This window comes from Sciurus carolinensis, chromosome 7 (genome assembly GCF_902686445.1).
Source record: "Sciurus carolinensis chromosome 7, mSciCar1.2, whole genome shotgun sequence".
NCBI classification, from domain to species: domain Eukaryota; kingdom Metazoa; phylum Chordata; class Mammalia; order Rodentia; family Sciuridae; genus Sciurus; species Sciurus carolinensis.
In genome coordinates, this window is record NC_062219.1 from 147,959,643 (window position 1) to 147,977,767 (window position 18,125).

Below are 18,125 nucleotides of genomic sequence, written 5' to 3' on the forward strand. Positions count from 1 at the left end.
ATACACCTTCTCTGCACCTGAAGGAATCCTCTTGGGTCACAGGTAAGTACCAATTACTCTTTTAAAAGGAAATCAATTGGATCATGAATTTAGTGTCTAGAAAACAGCAACCTGAGCAGATCTCACAGGACTATAAGGAGGGTTACATGATCTCACTAAAGGAAAGTTGCTTTGTAAATGGCTAAAAAACCTAAATGTTACTATTTATTTATAACAAAGAAGGGCAGAAACCAGCAAGTGAAAGACTGGACAGCTTTCTCTCTACCATTAGCAAGAGATTTTCATTGAAAAAGTTCAAAGAAAGCATATTTCCCACAAAACATAGCTAAGTCCCAAAAGGAAAGTCACTGAAAAGTCACTAACAGATAAAGCAAATTCAAGAGGCAGAAAATGAGCCAGAGTTCATTCAAACAAAATGGCAGTTAGAATTTCAATAAATGCCATCCATTAGCACAAAATAGCATAAATATACACATCATACTTGGCAGATTAAACAAGTTTAACACAAGAGAAATGAAAGCATATGTCCACATAAAAACTGATACATGAATTTTCAAAGCAGTATTATTATCAAAAGCCAAAATGCAGAAACAATCCAAGTGTCCATCAAATGAATAAAGACCTAAATACACACAGTGGACCAGAAGCTGACCATAAAAAGAATGAAGTCTTGGATAGGGATGTAGCTCAGTGGTGGAGTCTTTACTGAGCATGCACAAAACTTGGGTCCAATCCCCAGCACTGCACACACACGTGTACACACACACACACACACACACACACACACACACACACAGAAGCCTGAAAGAAAATGAATGAAGCTGAAGTTATAATGTGGATGAACCCTGATTCATTATGGTAAGTGAAAGAAGCCAATCACAAAAGATCACTATCCTGGGTCAAATAAGTGTTTCACAAAAATCCCTGAGCACCAGAACCTCAGAAATAAAGGCAAGGAGAAATTCAATATACACGTTTCTGCCTTAACATAGAATATAGAACATTTTTTTCCATATTTTGCAACTACTGAAATAAAACTTGAGTTAGAAATGACTCTTCAAATGATCGAAGGCTTATCCCAGATATTTCACTAGCAAGTACAGCAGAATTTTCTTTTTCTTTTCTTCTTTTTTCTTTGGGGGTGGAACCCAGGGTCTTATGCATGCTAGACAAGTGCTAAACAGCATCTCCAGTCCAGAAATCATTTTAAGTAATAAAAACTATAAAAAGCTCTGTGACTAGGAGTCACTATTGGCAACTTTATGGTTAAGAGTGACCTTGTAACAAGGACTTAGATTCTCCATTTCTGAGGATTAAAGTCTTGGCATCTCTGCCTCCATTTTGCATCCATCTGCTTTGCTCCAGGTCACCTTGGATTCCAGGAACAAGGTCTGATCTGATAAACATCTTGTGATGAGTGGAAGCCACCCCCCAGGAAACAGCAAGTTTCTTATCTGAGACAAGCTCTGCCTGACCAGCCCTGAGACGGTGATGGACAGAGCATGCAGGAGACCACCTGCTTTGGCTGCGGTGAAAAGCCTCCAGCCCTGCAAACCCCCAGCGCCTGCCCTCAGTCCCCCCTCTATAAAACCTCCAAGTCATCTTCATCCCCGGGAGACAGGGCTGAGGACACGGGTGCTGAATAAAGCTCCTTTCCTGCTTTTTACCATTACCTTTGCTGTTTGGTTTGGGGGCAGGGGGCCGGATCTGGTCTGTTGGATCCCTGGAGTCAGGCCTCTGGCCTAGGACTCCAGTAAACAACCTGCACAGGAAAACACATTTGTGGCAGAACGTGGATTTGTCACTGCTGAGGAAAGATTGCACTCTGTCTTGTGGCAACTGCTTCTACTGTCTAACGGTGGCAGGGTAGGAAGACCAAAAGGAAAGTTTTTGGTACTCCTAAACAAAGAAACATAAAATCCAATCAGGACTTTGAGAGACAAAGGAAAGGATGATACAGTGTTACCAAAGGCTACCAGAGAGGCCCCTCCAAGATACTGTGCTAGGCAGAGGGACTACCTGGGGCTAAAGGCCACTGAGAATCCACAGACTAAGTGAAAGTTTTAAGAACTGGGAACGAGTTCTCCATTTGTATAGGTATCTTTCTGTTCCAGGAAGAATTCTATTTCTCAACAATGGAGAGGACAAGGCCCCAAAGCTGCATAACAAACCTAGCCCTAGCCCCTGCCTTCCCTCCTCACCCGCCCCCAGGAGCTCCCAAGCCCTTCCCTCCCTTCAGCCCAGGTCTGTACCCCAATCTAACCACCCCTGGGGTCACCGTCCCTGGGAGCTTACTTGCGCAAGCACCATGCATGGGCTAAGAACCCAGTGCTGCTTTTCCGCAAATCTGTCTTTTCCTAGTCTCATTTCCAGGGGAACCTACGAGGGCAGAGGTCAAAGACCTCCCACACATCAGTACAGTGTTGTCAAAGGACGAAACTGAAGGGATTGAGAGATCTTGATTTATTTTCGAGTCTAGAATCAGGCAACAAACACTTCATTCTACAGAATAGAATAAATGTTCCAATGGGCTGAGCACAAGAGGTTGGTTTTCTTAACAGAAAAATGGCTGAAGAAAGCGGGTGGGTCAGGGGGATCCATACCGAGGACTGGTCATTTCAAAGTTAATTTGCTTAGAAGACAGGGACGGGAGAAAGAAGAACAGGAAGAAACCTGAGTAACACCAGGTTACCTTTTGTGCATAAGGTTTACGGTAGAGCAGCGACTTCATTATCATGACAACTCGAAATAGCCTGCTTGGGAGAAGAGGCTGCTCTCAACCGCTTTCCATTTCCAGAAGGTCAGATAAACTGCTTAGCTTCAGCTTGGTGAGGTGGGACTTGAGCATGAGTGATTTCATTTTTATTTCTAGCCGGCTCTGTTGGGGTCCAGCGCAGGAGCTTAGTCCAAAACAAGAGCTTCCCTACCATTTGTATTTGACAGCATGTAGGCATTAGCCTCAGAGCGGTGGAGGTATATGGAAAAGCTCCAGTTTCCATGGTATCCATGAGAGATTGGTTTCAGGATGCACCCTGCCGCAGATACCAAAATCTGCAGATGCTCAAGTCCCTTATATAAAAAGGCAGAGTATTTGAATATGATCTACACGTATCTTCCCATATATTTTAATTTGTGTGTGTGCATGTGTGTGTGTGAAACCCACGGAGGTTTCACCACTGAACTACATTTCGAAGCCCTTGTAACTGTGTGTGTGTGTATGTATGTATGTATGTATGTATGTATATACGTACCAGGAATCGAACTCAGGGGTGCTTAACCATTGTGCCAAGTTCCCAGCCCTTTTTACTATTTATTTACTTAATTTGGTACTAGGGATTGAACCCAGGGGTGCTCAACCACGGAGTCACATTCCCAGCCCTTTTTACTTTTTGAGACAGGGTCTCACTACAGTGCTGAGGCTGGCTCGAACTTGAGATCTTCCTGCCTCAGCCTCCTGAGTTGCTGGATTACAGGTGTGCTCTACCACATCTGTCTCATTCATATACTTCAAACCCCTTTTACACTGTCTTGTTTAGAAAATAATGACAAGAAAAAGGCTATAAATGTTGGGCGCATGTTGGGGAGAGGAACTTCTCCCCGTAGTATTCCTGATCCACCACTGGCTGTTGCACGTGGAAGCCCTGGATACAGAGGACCAACTGTGGTTTACTCTATAACTCATCCGGCTTAGGACAAGCGTTACTAGTGGAAGTCGTGCCCTTTTACCTAACAGCACACGCACACTCAGAACAAGAACGCTTCTAAACCCACTAGGATCACCTTGGAGAAAATGGAAGTAAATGCAGGGTGATGGGACTCCCTGACCTGTCCCCCAGCCTTCCCGCCCTTCCAGGTTCCACCCAGGAGCAAGACCAGGGGCTGTCAAAATCCCCCAGATTTTCATGGTCTGAAAGTTGAAAAGCAGGCTTACAGTCTACTTAAATAAGAAAGGTACTCCCAGGAAGTTCAATAACAAACCACTAATTATGGATCCTGCTACCACTGTCTTCGTAAACTGGAAGCCAAAGGCCAGTTGGCTATCCTCGCAGGGTCCAGAAAAGGATGGCAGCTGTTTGCCAATTTTAGAGGCAGAAAAAGTTACACCAGGAATCTTTCTAATTCTACCAAAGTACCGCTCCTCCCTGGAACCTCTGGAGTCAGATATAGTTAGGAAGTTCCTAATCTCTAAATCTCTCACAAGTTCTTAAGAAGGGTGGGGAGCCCGGCAGGGAGAGGCTGGCTGCAGAGGAAGGAAGAGTTAGGCTGGGGGATGGCATTTATAAACAGAGAGTTCTCTTGTTTGGGTACTGGAAATTGAACCCAGAGGCTCTTTACCATGGAGCTACATCCCTGTCCTTTATTTTGGGACAGGGTCTCACTAAGTTGCTGAGGCTGGCCTCAAACCTGCAATCCTCCTGCTTCAGCCTCCCAGTTCACTGTGATTACGAGTGTGCCCCATAAAGCTAAAGTGAGGTTTTAAAGACGACAAGAGATAAAAAGTATTCATGAAGGAAAAAAAGGAGACCAAGTCATTTGAACTATTAGAAATATCAAGTTGATACATAACAAATTATATGACACTGTCTTAGAAGTACCATACGTGAACATTCCTGGAACAAGTGTTCAGTAGAACCCACTGTGGGGTTAATATGTACCTCATTACTAACCACAGTAATTAAAATGGAAATGTGACTGGGAATGATCCTCACTGGGTGACCGGGGCTTGCATTCGGTGACTGGTGGGCATCAGAGGGTGCCGCAGAATCGGGAACAGCCAGGCTCCGGGGAGAGGGTTCTCCTGCCGCCTTCGGCAGCCCAGGAGCAGAAGGCTGGCGTTTCACACGCGTCCCTGCTGAAGTTCCTGCGCACAAGACCGGCACCTTCAGCTCTGGATGTCCGCAGCCACCAGGCGCCTCAGCTCTTCAAATGAAGGGCTCACGTGTCTTTAAAGCTCTTAAGAGCTTTAGCAGAGATGAAGCTTTTAAATCCACAGCCCGTTAAGCAGACACTGATGTCTGCTGAAGTCCCTGATGGGTCTGCTTAAGAGGATTGCTAATGTTCCATCCAAAGAAGCCCAAGAAGAGACAGAGTACGCTCAGGAAACATGACAGAGATTTTTTTTTTAGTTTTAACTCTCAACTGGCCACTGATCACGAGGTTGAGAGAGCCATGTGTGGACCCAGCAGGTGGTAGCGTCAAGTTACGTCACTAGCACACACTCACGTACACAGCTTCTTACATTCTAAGCACTTAATGAAGAGCAACTAAATTAATCCTCAGAGTAACTCCTCACTGAGTAGTTTCCTCAGCCATGTATTACAGACGAGGAAACTGAGCCACGGGACGGTCACCTGCTGGGTTATGTAACCAAGAAACTGTAGCACCTCTCCTGGGAGCTCCCAGGGACATCCGTGGTCACACACCTGGGCTCCCCCCGCCTTCCGTGTCCCTGGCTCTCAAGGCACTAACCCACCCACCCATGCACCTCCAATCCTCCTTCCCGGGGCCCGTCTTCCTGCACGTTTCACCGTGGCTACTCAGTGTTCAACACGCGGCCACTAAGATGGAGCTGACAAGGGCCGGTCTGTATCTCTCCCCTGAAATCCTTGGGTCTACGTAGGTCTTGCAGCTCAGATTTCTTGGGATTTTAGGAGTTAACTCAGTGTGGGCATTACAGGACCCCAAGAGGGCTCTTAGACCACACCCTCAATAAAACACAGGTAAGTAAAGACAGAAAACGCAGCTAAAGACGGAGTCGGGGGGCTGGGGAGACGGCTCCATCGGTAGAGTGCTTGCCTCGTAAGCCCAGGCCCTGGGTTTGATCCCCAGCACCCAAAAAAAAAAAAAAAAAAGACAGAGGTGGCTTCAGAGAGTGAGGGACCCTCAAGGAAACCCCTGCCTTTTGCTTTTGAGGGAGGTGACTTTCTGCTGTCCTACAGAGGCCCTCCAGGGCAGCCACTGTGCCCTCCCACTTTACCACAACTCCTTAATCCTGGAGTCCTGGAGGTCGGATGTCCAAAATATCTCATGTTGGCGGGTCCATGCTCCTTCCGGAGGCCCCGAGGCCCCGCCAGCGGCCCTCGCCCCTCCATCTCCCAGCAAACGATGCTGTCAAGGCGTTCCCACCTCCTACCACTCTGCCTCTGTCCCTCCTACCGCCTCTTTATTTGTAAGGACACATGCAGTTACATGGGGCTTACCTCAATAATCTCTCCACCCCAACGTCCTTACCTTAATTACATCTGCAAAGCCTCTTTCCTTGGTAAGGCAACCTACACATAGGTTTTGGGGCCAGAGGGAGGACATGTTTGGGGTGGAGATAGTCTCCTACCTACCACAACGTCCAAATTGTTCCTGCATCCCCACATCTACAGCAGTGTCAGACACAAAGGAGAGGCACAGTAAATGTTTGATAGGCTTGCGTTTATGTTATTTGATGTCTCCAAGTTTTAGTTTTCTCATCTTTAGAATACTCTATGATAATGGACATAAAAATACCTGTTCTGAGCTACATATCAAATAACACATGTGAAAATGCTCTGAGAGCTGTTAGGAGCTCTCAAAAGAAAGGTTCAATCTTATAAACTAGGAGTAAGGAGCCTAGCCTGGAGCCTGCACATACATTTGTAGAAGATCTAATATGTACAAAGCAAAGGCTTTCGATGCTAAGAGAATCACATTCAGTCGAACAAGTCCTCATATGAAAGAGTCAGTTGCGAGAGGACATAAATCATGTTAATCATGGCTTTGGGGTAGTCGGGTTAGGGACAACACGTTTTTCTTTTTCTCTCTTTGTTTGCGGTGCTGGGGAATGAACCCAGGGCCTCTCACATGCTGGGCAAGCACTCTACCACTGAGCTACATTGCCAGCCCTTTTGAGTTCGTTTTCAAACAGGGTCTCACTAAGTTGTCCAGCCTGGCCTTGAATATGTCATCCTCCTACCTAAGCCTCTGGAGTAGCTGGGATTATAGGTGTGCACCAATGCACCTGGCTAGAGACATTATAAAACATAGCATCCAAATTTGAAGGGACACCTTCCCTATTTACTGTGGGACAAAAGCAGCGAAGAGCCTCCTCCAGGCTAAGAGAATGCAAGGGTACCCCAAGTGGAGCACGGAAGTTAAGCCTGGGCCCTGGAGCCTGCACACAATCTAAGTCTCCCACTTGGAGCTTGGGGATCTGAGACACATCATCCTTATTATTCTTCGGTACAAAGGGACTGCCACTGAGCTACACCCCCAGCCCTTTTATTATTTTAAAAAATTTTAAAATAGGGTCTTTCTATGTTGCTCAGGCTGGCCTTGAACTTGTGAGCCTCCTGCCTCAGCTTCCCGGCTCCCGAGACACATTATTTAAGTGCTCTCTGCCTTGGTTTTGTCATCAATGCACTGGGGATAAGGACCAGTCTCGCAATGCTAGTGGGAAGATCGGACGTGTCGACGTGTCGCGACAAGCAGAGCTTTCAGAGTAGCTTCTGGCACTAGAGAGCATGTCATCAGCCAGCAGTGCACACGTGCTTGAATCTGTCACAGGCTCACAGCGCAGGCTTCCCGTGTTAGCCCACAAGCCCTCCCATAGACAAAGAGCGCAGCACCAGAGAAAGGAGCTCCAGGACAGGTGGCCTCCTCTCCTCCCTCCCTCTCGCCCCCGGCTGTGCACTCCCATGTTTCCCAAGTGCTGGTGGAACAGAGCCGCAGGGCCGGCCTGGGATCCCACCGCGCTTTGTTATGAGACACAGGGAAATCCCCTGTTGTCAGAGCAGGAGACAGGGTGCCTGGAAGATTAACTCCTAAAGCAGCAGTCTGTCCAGAGAATGCAGCTCTGTCCCTCTGACAGAGGACACACTGCTTTCCTTCTAATTTTTTAAACCTTCATATACTAAAATCAAATTACTGGGCCAACATCACTGTAAAACGAAAGCTGTACCAACATTTCTGAATACATTTCCTCTTGTCCCATTTTGTCCTAAAGAAAAAAAAAAGAAAGAAAAGAAAAAAACCCCACAACCCCTATGGCTCAATAGAAATTGATAACAAGTATAGACAAATCTACTTTCTATAGAACCTGGAATAATGACAATGGTTATGCTGATTATAAAATGAAAACTAGAACAGCTGGATGCAGTGGTGCACACCTGTAATCCCAGAGACTGAGGAGGCCGAGGCAGAAGGATCACAAGTTCAAGGCCAGCCTTCACAGTTTAGTGAGATCCTCAGCAACTCAGTGAGATCCTGTCTTGAATTTAAAAATATATAAAAAGGACTGGGTCTGTAGCTCAATGGTAAAGTGCCCAGGGGGTTAATCCCTAGTACCAAAACAAAAACCAGAACAATTCACACTTATTCACGTAGTATTCACGCATACTGCGTGCTAGGCATCGTCCTAAGGGCATCACTGGCATTTCATCAACAATTCTATGAAATAGGTACTATTATATCCTTTTTACAGATGACAAAAACAAGGCAGAGTGGCGAAATCACTTGCCCAGGATGTGGTACCCAGTAAGTGGCAGGGCGGGATTAAACACAGGCGGTCTGGTCCAAGCATACACTTGCAGGTTCAAACCTGGCTGTGCCTCAAGTTGGAAAGCAGAGACTTCTCCCTGCATGCCTCGAGCTGCTGGGATCTGCACACCACACCCTCATCTGTGCCTCTGCAGAGCCCTGGGCTTGGAAGCCTGCATCTCCTCCATCTCCCTGACAAACTCCCTGCCTGCTGGATCTCTCACCGCTCTGCACTCTGACCCTCTCCTGCAACCCTGGGTTCACGGCAGGTACTCAAGGCAAACAGCAAGACTTCAGTCTGGCCACAGGTCAGCGGTTGGTAGACTTTTCCCCAGTACTGATATTTAAACAGTATTAGCCTCACCAAGGGATTCAAAGCAGATTTTCAGAACAAGCCAAGTTGATTTAAGATGTGATTTGATTGACTGATTTTTTGGTGCCGGGGACTGAAGCCAGGGACACTTAACCACTGAGCCACATCCCCAGACCTGTTTATGTTTTGAGATAAGGTCTCACTAAGTTGTTTAGGGCCTTGCTAAATTGCTGAGGCTGGCTTTGAACTCATGATCCTCCTGCCTCAACCTCCTGAACTGCTGGGATTATAGGCATGCACCACCACAGCTGGCATGATGTCATTTATAAAACTGTGATCTGCATCTTACCCAAGACTGTTACAGACGTCCCTTGACTTAGGTAGGGACTAGGTCCCAATAGGCCCTAAACTGAAAACATGGTGAATCAAAAATGCATTTAATCCAGCCAAGGTGCATACCTGTAATCCAGAGAGACTCAGGAGGCTGAGGCAGGAGGATTGCAAGTACAAGATCAGCCTCAGCAATTTAGTGAGACCCTTAGCAACTTAGTGAGACACTGTCTCATGAAAAATAAAAACAACTGGGGATGTGGCTCAGTGGTAGGTACAGTGCCCCTGGGTTCAATCCCTAGTACCAGAAAACAAAAACAAAAACGAAAAAGAAAATGCACCTGACACACCTCACTTGCCAGACATGCTGGCTCAGCAGTGCAGCCATGACGAAGTGTCAGTTATGCACCCCGACCCCACGCCCCACCATCAACGTGATCAAGTCACTGGGAGCTGTGGTTGCCATTGCCCAGCGTCCTGAGAAGATCAGGCCACATGTTGCTAGCTTAGCAAGAGATCCGAATTCAAACCCTCCAGCAGGTTGGAAAACGCCCAGCGGGCGTCGCCGGTGGAGATGATGGCGTGCACCCGTGCGGGTGCCTTTTGGGGGCATCTGTGTGCATCTTCCTAGGGGCAGGTGTTGGTTTTCTCCGCCCCAGTTTACTAAAGCCTGGAGCCACCTTGCTCGGGAGCCCTCTGACCCTCCCAGCCCGACAAATCCAAGACCAGACCACCAGCGGCTGCCGGGCCGGCTGCCTACTTGTTGATGTTGCTGCCTTCCTTCAGACGCTCGCCCGCAGCGCCGGTCTTGGACACTCTTTCGCTGCCCGCCAGGTCCACCAGGCTGACCTTACTGACTTTCTCTCCCGAGTTCTAGCATGGGGAACAGGAAAGAAACAGCAGGCGTTAATGCAGAGGCCACAGGGACAGCTGTGTACATGACCCAGGGCAACTGCGCACCCTCCCCAAGGCCAGCCAGCAGGCTGCTCAAGACCTTGGGCAGTTCCACAGGGTTATCTGAACTAGCAATGAACTTCAGAGTCAAAATTCAAGTTGATGGGGAAATGCAGCTGGGTAGCTTTCACCCAGCCTTCCAGAATCTAGTGAGAAGCTGGAGATTTTACCTGCCATCAAGGAATTTCTAGGACATGAGGATTCCTGTACATCCGGGTCAAATCCCTCTTCTTCCTAAATGTGATCTACAGGCTAAATGTTATGATTTTCACATTAACACCCCTCAATGTCTCTGAAGCAGACTGGCCCTATTTAGGGCAATTTTTGCGTGAATGGATACATACTAAAAACTATATAGGGATGTCCTCTTGGTCTTTGGGGGAATTTACCCACAAAATCCAACTTAAAAAAAAGTGATGATATGAAAGGAAGCTCAAACTAATTAAATGCTTGAAGCAAAGCGGCTCATTGAGTAAGCAGAAGAGCCCATAAAAACATTCTCAGCCACTGAATCCAACCAGCCGCCCCTCCGGCAGACACCCGCGTCCTTCCCGCCTCCAGGCTGCGCCCAGGCCTCACCCCAGACTGCAGGTCGTAAAGCGTCTGTGTGATGACGATGTTGAACACGGCGTGGGAGCGGCTGCTCTCCTCGTTCATGTTGGTGGCGGCCACCGTTCGAGACTTATTCCCCTCGGACATCAAGGACTCGATATCCTAGAGGCGAAGCATCAGGGACACGGCATGAGCAGAAGCCGAGGGCAGAGTCCTGCACTGTGGCGGCCCTCCCCAGGGTCCCTCTGCGCCTCCCCAGAACGTTCTAGGACACAGAGTGCTGCTGCCCCATTCTTCTCTGTGTCCACCAGTGGTCTCCGTTTCCTGTTAAGACCACAATCCCTCCTTTGCAAGTTCCAAGGAGAGCTACTATTCACTGAGTACCCCAGAAAGTCAGTAACTGTCGGTGCCTGACTTAGTCCTCAGCCTCCTGTGCGCCTCAGCCTGCTAGCGGCCCACTCCTGCTTCTCCCTGCCCCCTCCAACCCGAGACTCTCCAAGGGCAGGGTCCCCTGCATCATCTCGGTAGCCTGCAGCTCCCGGAAACCACGACTTCTTAGAGAATGTTGTCTGAATGAACCTTAAGAAGCCAGCATTTTACTGATTTTATACACAGAGAAGCTGAAGTTCATGGAGGTCAAACAACTTTCCCCACGTGTCCTAAGAGGCAGAGCCGGGATACACATCAAGGGCTCCTGGCTCTTATGGGTGACAGCCACACTGACAGGTCACACCGAGCCATGGCCCAGCATCTTAGTGAAGGTGCTGAATGAGCATCTTTTTTTTTTTTTTTTTTTTTTTCTGGTTCCTACCTCATGGGAATTGTTTTGGTTTAATGGCAATTGCAAAACAGATATCCATTATATAATTGCACGATAGGTAATAACAAACTGACATATAAATAAGGTACATATTGATATGAGAGCATTACTAGTGCTCACCCTACCCTGTTCTCCTCCCTGCATGGGCCTTCCGGAGACTAATTTCCCAGCCATGTGGAGTCATGTGATTGGTTTTAACCAATGAAAGGTGGGTATATATAAGCCATTCAAACATCTTGCCATGATTCTGCAGTCTCTCTTTTTTTAATTTATTTTTTTTTAATTTTTACAAGCTGCATTTTGATTCATTGTACACAAATGGAGTACAACATTTCGTTTCTATGGTTGTGCACGATGTAGATTGATACCATTTGTGTAATCATGCACGTACATAGGGTGATGTCTGTCTCATTCCACCATTTTACATACTTCCTCCCCCTCCTCCCGCTCATTTCCGTTTATGTAATCTAAAGTTTTTCCATTCTTCTCTCACCCCCACCCCCATTATGTGTCATCATCCACTTATCAGGGAAAACATTCGCCTTTGGTTTTTTGGGATTGGCTTATTTCACTTAGCATGATATTCTTCAAGTCTATCCATTTATCTGCAAATGCCATAATATTATTCTTCTTTGTGGCTGAGTAATATTCCATTGTGTATATATACCACAGTTCCTTTATTCATCCATCTGTTGAAGGGCATCTAGGTTGGGTCCACAATCTAGCTATTGTGAATTGAGCTGCTGTAAACATTGATGTGGCTGCATTATTGTAGGGTGCTAATTTTTAAGTTCTTTGGGTATAAACCGAGGAGTGGAATAACTGGGACAAAAGGTGGGTTCATTCCAAGTTTTCTGAGGAATCTCCACACTGCTTTCCAGAGTGACTGCACCAATTTGCAACTCCACCAGCAATGTAAAAGTGTGCCTTTTCCCCACATCCACGCCAACATCTATTATTGTTTGTGTTCTTGATGATAGCCATTCTAATTGGAGTTAGATGAAATCTTAAGAGTTGTTTTTATTTGCATTTCTCTAATTACTAGAGATGTTGAACACTTTTTCATATATTTATTAATTGCCTGAATGTCTTCTTCTGTAAAGTGTCATTGATTGGGTTCTTTGTATTTTTGGTGTAAAGTTTTGTAAGTTCTTTATAAATTTTGGAGATGAGTGCTCTATCTGGAGTGTGTGTGTGGAAAAGATTTTCTCCCAGTCTAGGCTCTCTTTTCACAATATTGACTGTTTCCTTTGCTGAGAACAAGGTTTTTAGTGTGACTCCATCCCATTTAGTGACTCTTGTGAATAAGCATTTTCGCATCAGGGAAGTTCCTGCTCATTTCAGAATCTCACTGTGTTCAAAGGGATGACTGTGCCCTCTTTCCAGCCTGAGAGACATCTCACCTGTCTTCCTTCAGAGAGCGAGGGTCAGCAGCTCACAGGTTAATCTCAGTCATACCAAGACGGAAGTGACAGCGGGTCAGCCACAGCCCTCAGATAGCACACTAGGTACAGGGATCCATTCATTCACTCACTCATTCATTTGCTCATTAGTTCATTCATTCACACATTCAGTCACTCATTCACTCATTCGCACTCTTTTTTATTTATTTATTTATTTTTTTGTGGTGCTGGGGATTGAACCCAGGGCTTTATGCTTGTAAGGCAAGCACTCTACCAAATGAGCTATCTCCCCCGCCCACTCATTTGCATTCTTAAGCAAAGTTTGTGTAACGGTATTTTCAAAGCAACGATTAGAGAAATAAGGACAGACTACTGAGTTCAGGTATAAAAGTCAAGAAGCAGGAAAGGGCAAACAGGTCAGTCAATGAGGGAATGAGTCAGAAAAACAGAGGAGCCACAAGTAAAAGGTGGTAGAAACCAAGCCAAGAGACCCTCCCAACAAGATGGGACCGAGTGACCACCAAGTACAGCTGAGACTGCTGGGTCCGTCTGGAAGGACCTCCCTAGATACCGCAGCGTGGTACTAGTGGACCTCAGATGGCTGGGCCTGGGGTCGCACTGTGAGACCCTGGCCGCGCAGCAGTCAGAGTGTGACCAGCTGCGCCTGCCCTCTGAGGGTGCTGGGCTGAGTTTCTGGGGCCATGAAGGGTAGCGCTGCGCAGTAAGGATCCGTGTGAACACATGCTCAACTCCCCTCACTCACTGCCAGTTTCGTTATGACGTTTTTGAGAAATGACACTTACCTCAAAACTAGTGACAGCCAGTTGAGATAAACCATCTACATATGGTCCCAATACTTTATGTTCTCGAACTTTAAGAGACTGTCTACTCCTGCAGAAGGGAAAAAAAAGGAATGAAAGAATCAGACGAACCTTGGAAGCTTTTTCTTCCCAAGTACTCAGAAACTAAGATTGCAATTTCAAAGGACTTTATTTTAATGATTAAAAAAAAAGGTATCCTAAAAGCTACTTTATTTGGATTAGTGGAATAGCATTCCATATGAGGAATGTCTTTTATGCTCTGATTTCTATTTAAAGTAACATTATTTTAAAAATTCTATTTCTAGTCCTAAACTAAACAGCCAGCACACAGAACTTGTTAGGCTACCTTGTTTCAGTAGATGAACTTCAGTTTCACATGAGGGAAAACAAGAACAAAACAAAACAAAAACAAAGAAAAGGTGAAGCAAAGAACACTCCAGGTCAAATCTAATCTTACGGCTATTTCCACAGTCTCAAAAAATGGCTTGAAATTCTTTAACAAATATTGAACAATGCTAGACTGTTTTTAGCCTCAGTTCATTTTATCAAGTCCCATTGGTTTGTGCTGCTTCTATGCTAGCAATTTTACACCGAAAGTGAGATTACAGTACACAGATTAAAGGCTCTGATATTTATCCCATATTTAGAACTGGTTCTCCTGGGGAAGACCTACGGGCTCTTTTGCATCTTTAAATGACAGCTGTGGTTGGGGACCCTTTTGAAGAACTTATCAACAGATGATTGAGATTCAAAGCAAAGCTATATCTGTTTTGACTATATTTTGGATGTTATCTTTTTCATGAGATTGGATATTAATCATCTTTCATATTAAGATCAAAGGTTGTACTTGGGTGCACTGGCATATACCTGTAATCCCAGCACCCTGGGAGGCTGAGGCAGGAGGATCATAAATTTGAGGCCAGGTTCAGCAACTTAACTAGGCCTTAAGCAACTGCCTCAAAATGAAAAATAAAAAAAAGGGCCAAGGATGTAGAACCCAGTGCCCCTGGTACTAAAAAAAATAGTCAATGGTTGGCCTCATTTCAAGTGTGAAAAAAAGAAAGGAATTAAGATTAGTGACTGCTCCCATGATCTTGCATCGCTCCCTAAACACTTTTCTGCTCTCCCATTTAATCTCACATTATCCTACACAGTAGGTTGGTTGGTTGGTTGGTTTTTGAAGCTTGGGGGATAGAACTCAGGGCCTTGAACATGCTAGGCAAGCAGTCTACAATTAAGCTACATTCCCAGCCCCTGGTAGGTTTTACTACATTTAAGGATGAAGAATTCAACGTGACAATGAACAATTCTGCTGAACTATAGGCAGGGACAGATCCCAGTACCTGACCTTACTTACTGTGACGCTCATGATCCAGCACTGTGGTTCCTGTGTACAACCAGAGACTCTGCAATGCTGTTCAGTAGCACAGTACTGGGGACTGAACCCAGGGGTGCTCTACCACTGAGCTACATCCTCTGCCCTTTTTATTTTGAGACAGTCTCATTAGGTTGACCAGGTTGGCCTCAGCCTCCTTAGTAGCTAGGATAACAGTCATTTGCCACTGTGCCTGGCCTAACATCTGGGGTCTTTATACACATCTGGAGGGAGTGTGATCTGGTATTGTGACTCTGGAAAACAGTTTGCACTATTTAATGAAGTTGAAGACTCAGTATCTTGTGAATTCCACCCGCTCTAAACCCCTGTGTACCAGGAGACCCGTATAAGAATGCCCCAAAGTAGCACCTGTAATGATAAAAAGTAGAAATCACACAAGTGACCGGGGAAGAGAGAAATTATGGTATAATCATACAACAGAATACTAAACAGCAGTGAAAAGTAATGCATGGGATGAATCACTGTGGATACTGGGGGGCAAATCACCACAGAACATGCGTACCATGATGTTGTTCACAGAAAGTAAAAACTTGTACCAAATTACATACAAATACTCAGTAAGAAGAGAATGACAGACACGAAGCCTCTTATAGCAGTTCCCTAGGGAGGGGGAGGGAATGGAATGGGATCCAAGACAGACACAGGAGGTGCTGCTTTCCAGTATAAATGGAATGACCAATATGTCCATAGTACTAGCTTCCATGAATAGCTCAGGATGTCAAAATACAATACCAACAGCACACACATCATTTTAAATGGCATATCTGAGCAACTCTCTATGAATACAGGATTAACTAAATGCAAACTGGGCATACCAATATACAGGTATCGTGAAGCCGCTGAATTACTCAGTTGAATGAACTAACCCCAGAGTAGCAGCCAAGGGCTGTGCACCTTCTGAAATCATTTAAAATAATTACTCCTACTTGCAAACTGAATTTCAATGACTGACTTACCCCTTGGGGTCTAAAAGATCCCGAACTTTCTCGTTATAAATTTCCATGTAGGAAACTTCGACTTTAAAAGTATGTGACTCATTTTGCTCCAAGGAGATCCTTTTAAATAACGCACAGCACAGCCTTGGAATAAGACCCAGCTGCTCCGCATGGCCCATCATGGAGAAGGACTTTCCCGAACCTGGAGAAGAAGGAGCAGAAGGGAGGAAGGCAGCAGAGGAGGCAACAAGAACCCTGTGACCCACAAGTCGTCATCATATTCCAGCTACCGTCACATAGAAGAGGGTCCACTTGATCGTCAAAGGCAGACCCTGGGTGTCACAGTTGCTGTTCTTTCCATCACGCCTACACCTGAGCCTGCCTCTCATTGTGAAATCCAGAGGGCCACCCGTTAGAGGTGAATGTTACAAATGCAACCGCTACAAAGACACAGGGAGCTGGACATGATGGTGCACCCCTGCAGTCCCAGCAGCTTGGGAGGCTAAGGCAGGAGGATCACAAGTTCGAGGCCAGCCTCAGCAACTCAGCGAGACCCTGTCTCTAAATGAAGTATAAAAAGTGGCTGGGGATGTGGCTTGGTGATAAGCATCTCTGGGTCAAATCCCTGGTATTAAAAAAAAAAGTATAATAAATTTCCACCTATACATTAAGTAACAGGAGCAGTACTTTCCTGTTATACATATCATACACTATATTAGATACCTGCTGTCATTGAATTCTCCTAGTTATCATGAGATGTGAGACCCTGCCCTGATGCTTTGTTCATTTATTCCCATCTTATAACTGACAACGTCAGAGCTTAGAGTTCACGGCCGGGCTACTAGCATGTCCTGCTTTGTCTGTTGGACCACTGCTCCACAGCCCGGCTCCATACTCCAGTGCCAACTTTGTATCCAAGACTCTGCGAGGTTTTCTATAGTTTTCACTAAAACATTTATATCAAGAAACTGATCATTATTTTTCCAGTTTGAATACAAGTTAACACTATAATTTAGGAAAATGACACTTAATGGTTTCAAACTAGTTTTGCTCATTAACACTGAAATTACTCCATTACCAGATCTGTTGTACCTTCAAAAAGAGGTTACTTTTGATCCTTGGATTCAGCTAAAACCCATAAAGTCAAAGCATTTTTCTGTTGCTTCTCAAACATTTTTTTTTTTCCAGTTTTAAGTTTAAAAAAACAAAATACATATTTAGGGCTGGGGAGGTAGCTCAGTGGTAGAACTTGTGTTCAGCATACCTGAGGTCCTGGGTTTAATCCCCAGCATCACCAAAAAAAACCCCAAAACAAAACAAAACAAAACAAAACAAAAACCCCCACACATTTAATATCATTGACTAATAAAAGCAACTTCCTACCTGTTTGTCCATATGCAAATATACAAGCATTATACCCCTGAAAGGCTTTTTCAAGAATTCCTTCTCCAAGGCACTTGAAAACCACTTCTTGACCTAGAAAACAAGACACACAAAAATTAAAATAAGGATGCTTTTTCCTGAGGATCGTATTTATACTAACACTCTCTTGGCCCCCTCCCCCATGTTAAATGTGTGCCAAACGCCAAAGACGTGCAGGGTTGAGTATTAAGAGACCGATCTGTGCAATTTCTTCCTTTCCACCCGCAACACAGTGTCTCCCTATGTTGCCTAAGCAGGCCTTGATCTCTGGGCTCCAGTGGTCCTCCTGCCTCAGTGTCCCCAGCTGCTGGGATCACAGCTGGTACTATTGCACCCAACTCGTCATTTTATTTTTGCTTCTAAACTAGAGCTCACTGCCTGGAGAAACTTACAAGGATAGTTGTTTCCCTCTTCGGTGTTTCTCTAGGCATTATGATTTCTTTCCCACTGTAAGTGGGAAAGAAGAAAGCGCCCTTCAAACATGGTTATTTCTCCTTAGGACTCGGCATCTAAGACATCATGAAGGGTGACCTGTCTTGTCTCCCCGTCTGGATTCAGAACTTCCAACAATGTCTCACACTGTAAACCCCATGGCACTAAGCGTGGTGCTGCTAACTGCTCGCTGCCAGCCAAACTCCTTACTGTGTTCCCACAGGGGGCTCGAGGACATTTTT

At 45.6% G+C, this 18,125-nt stretch overlaps 1 protein-coding gene across 10 annotated transcripts in view; it reads right to left on the reverse strand.

Annotated features, from left to right (window-relative positions):
- The window catches only part of Kif13a (kinesin family member 13A), a 183,835-nt gene that overhangs the window by 65,978 nt on the left and 99,732 nt on the right, over positions 1–18,125 (reverse strand). For all 10 annotated transcript variants that reach the window (XR_007109350.1, XR_007109351.1, XM_047557232.1 and 7 more), the window contains exons 5-9: positions 17,413–17,505; positions 16,051–16,231; positions 13,681–13,768; positions 10,682–10,816; positions 9,909–10,021 (exon numbers count right to left, since the gene is read on the reverse strand). Coding sequence is in view for 8 of the 10 variants with exons in the window: in XM_047557232.1 (XP_047413188.1) it covers positions 9,909–10,021; positions 10,682–10,816; positions 13,681–13,768; positions 16,051–16,231; positions 17,413–17,505 (610 nt within the window). In the remaining 2 variants the exon portion in view is untranslated. The remainder of the gene's footprint in view (positions 1–9,908; positions 10,022–10,681; positions 10,817–13,680; positions 13,769–16,050; positions 16,232–17,412; positions 17,506–18,125) is intronic.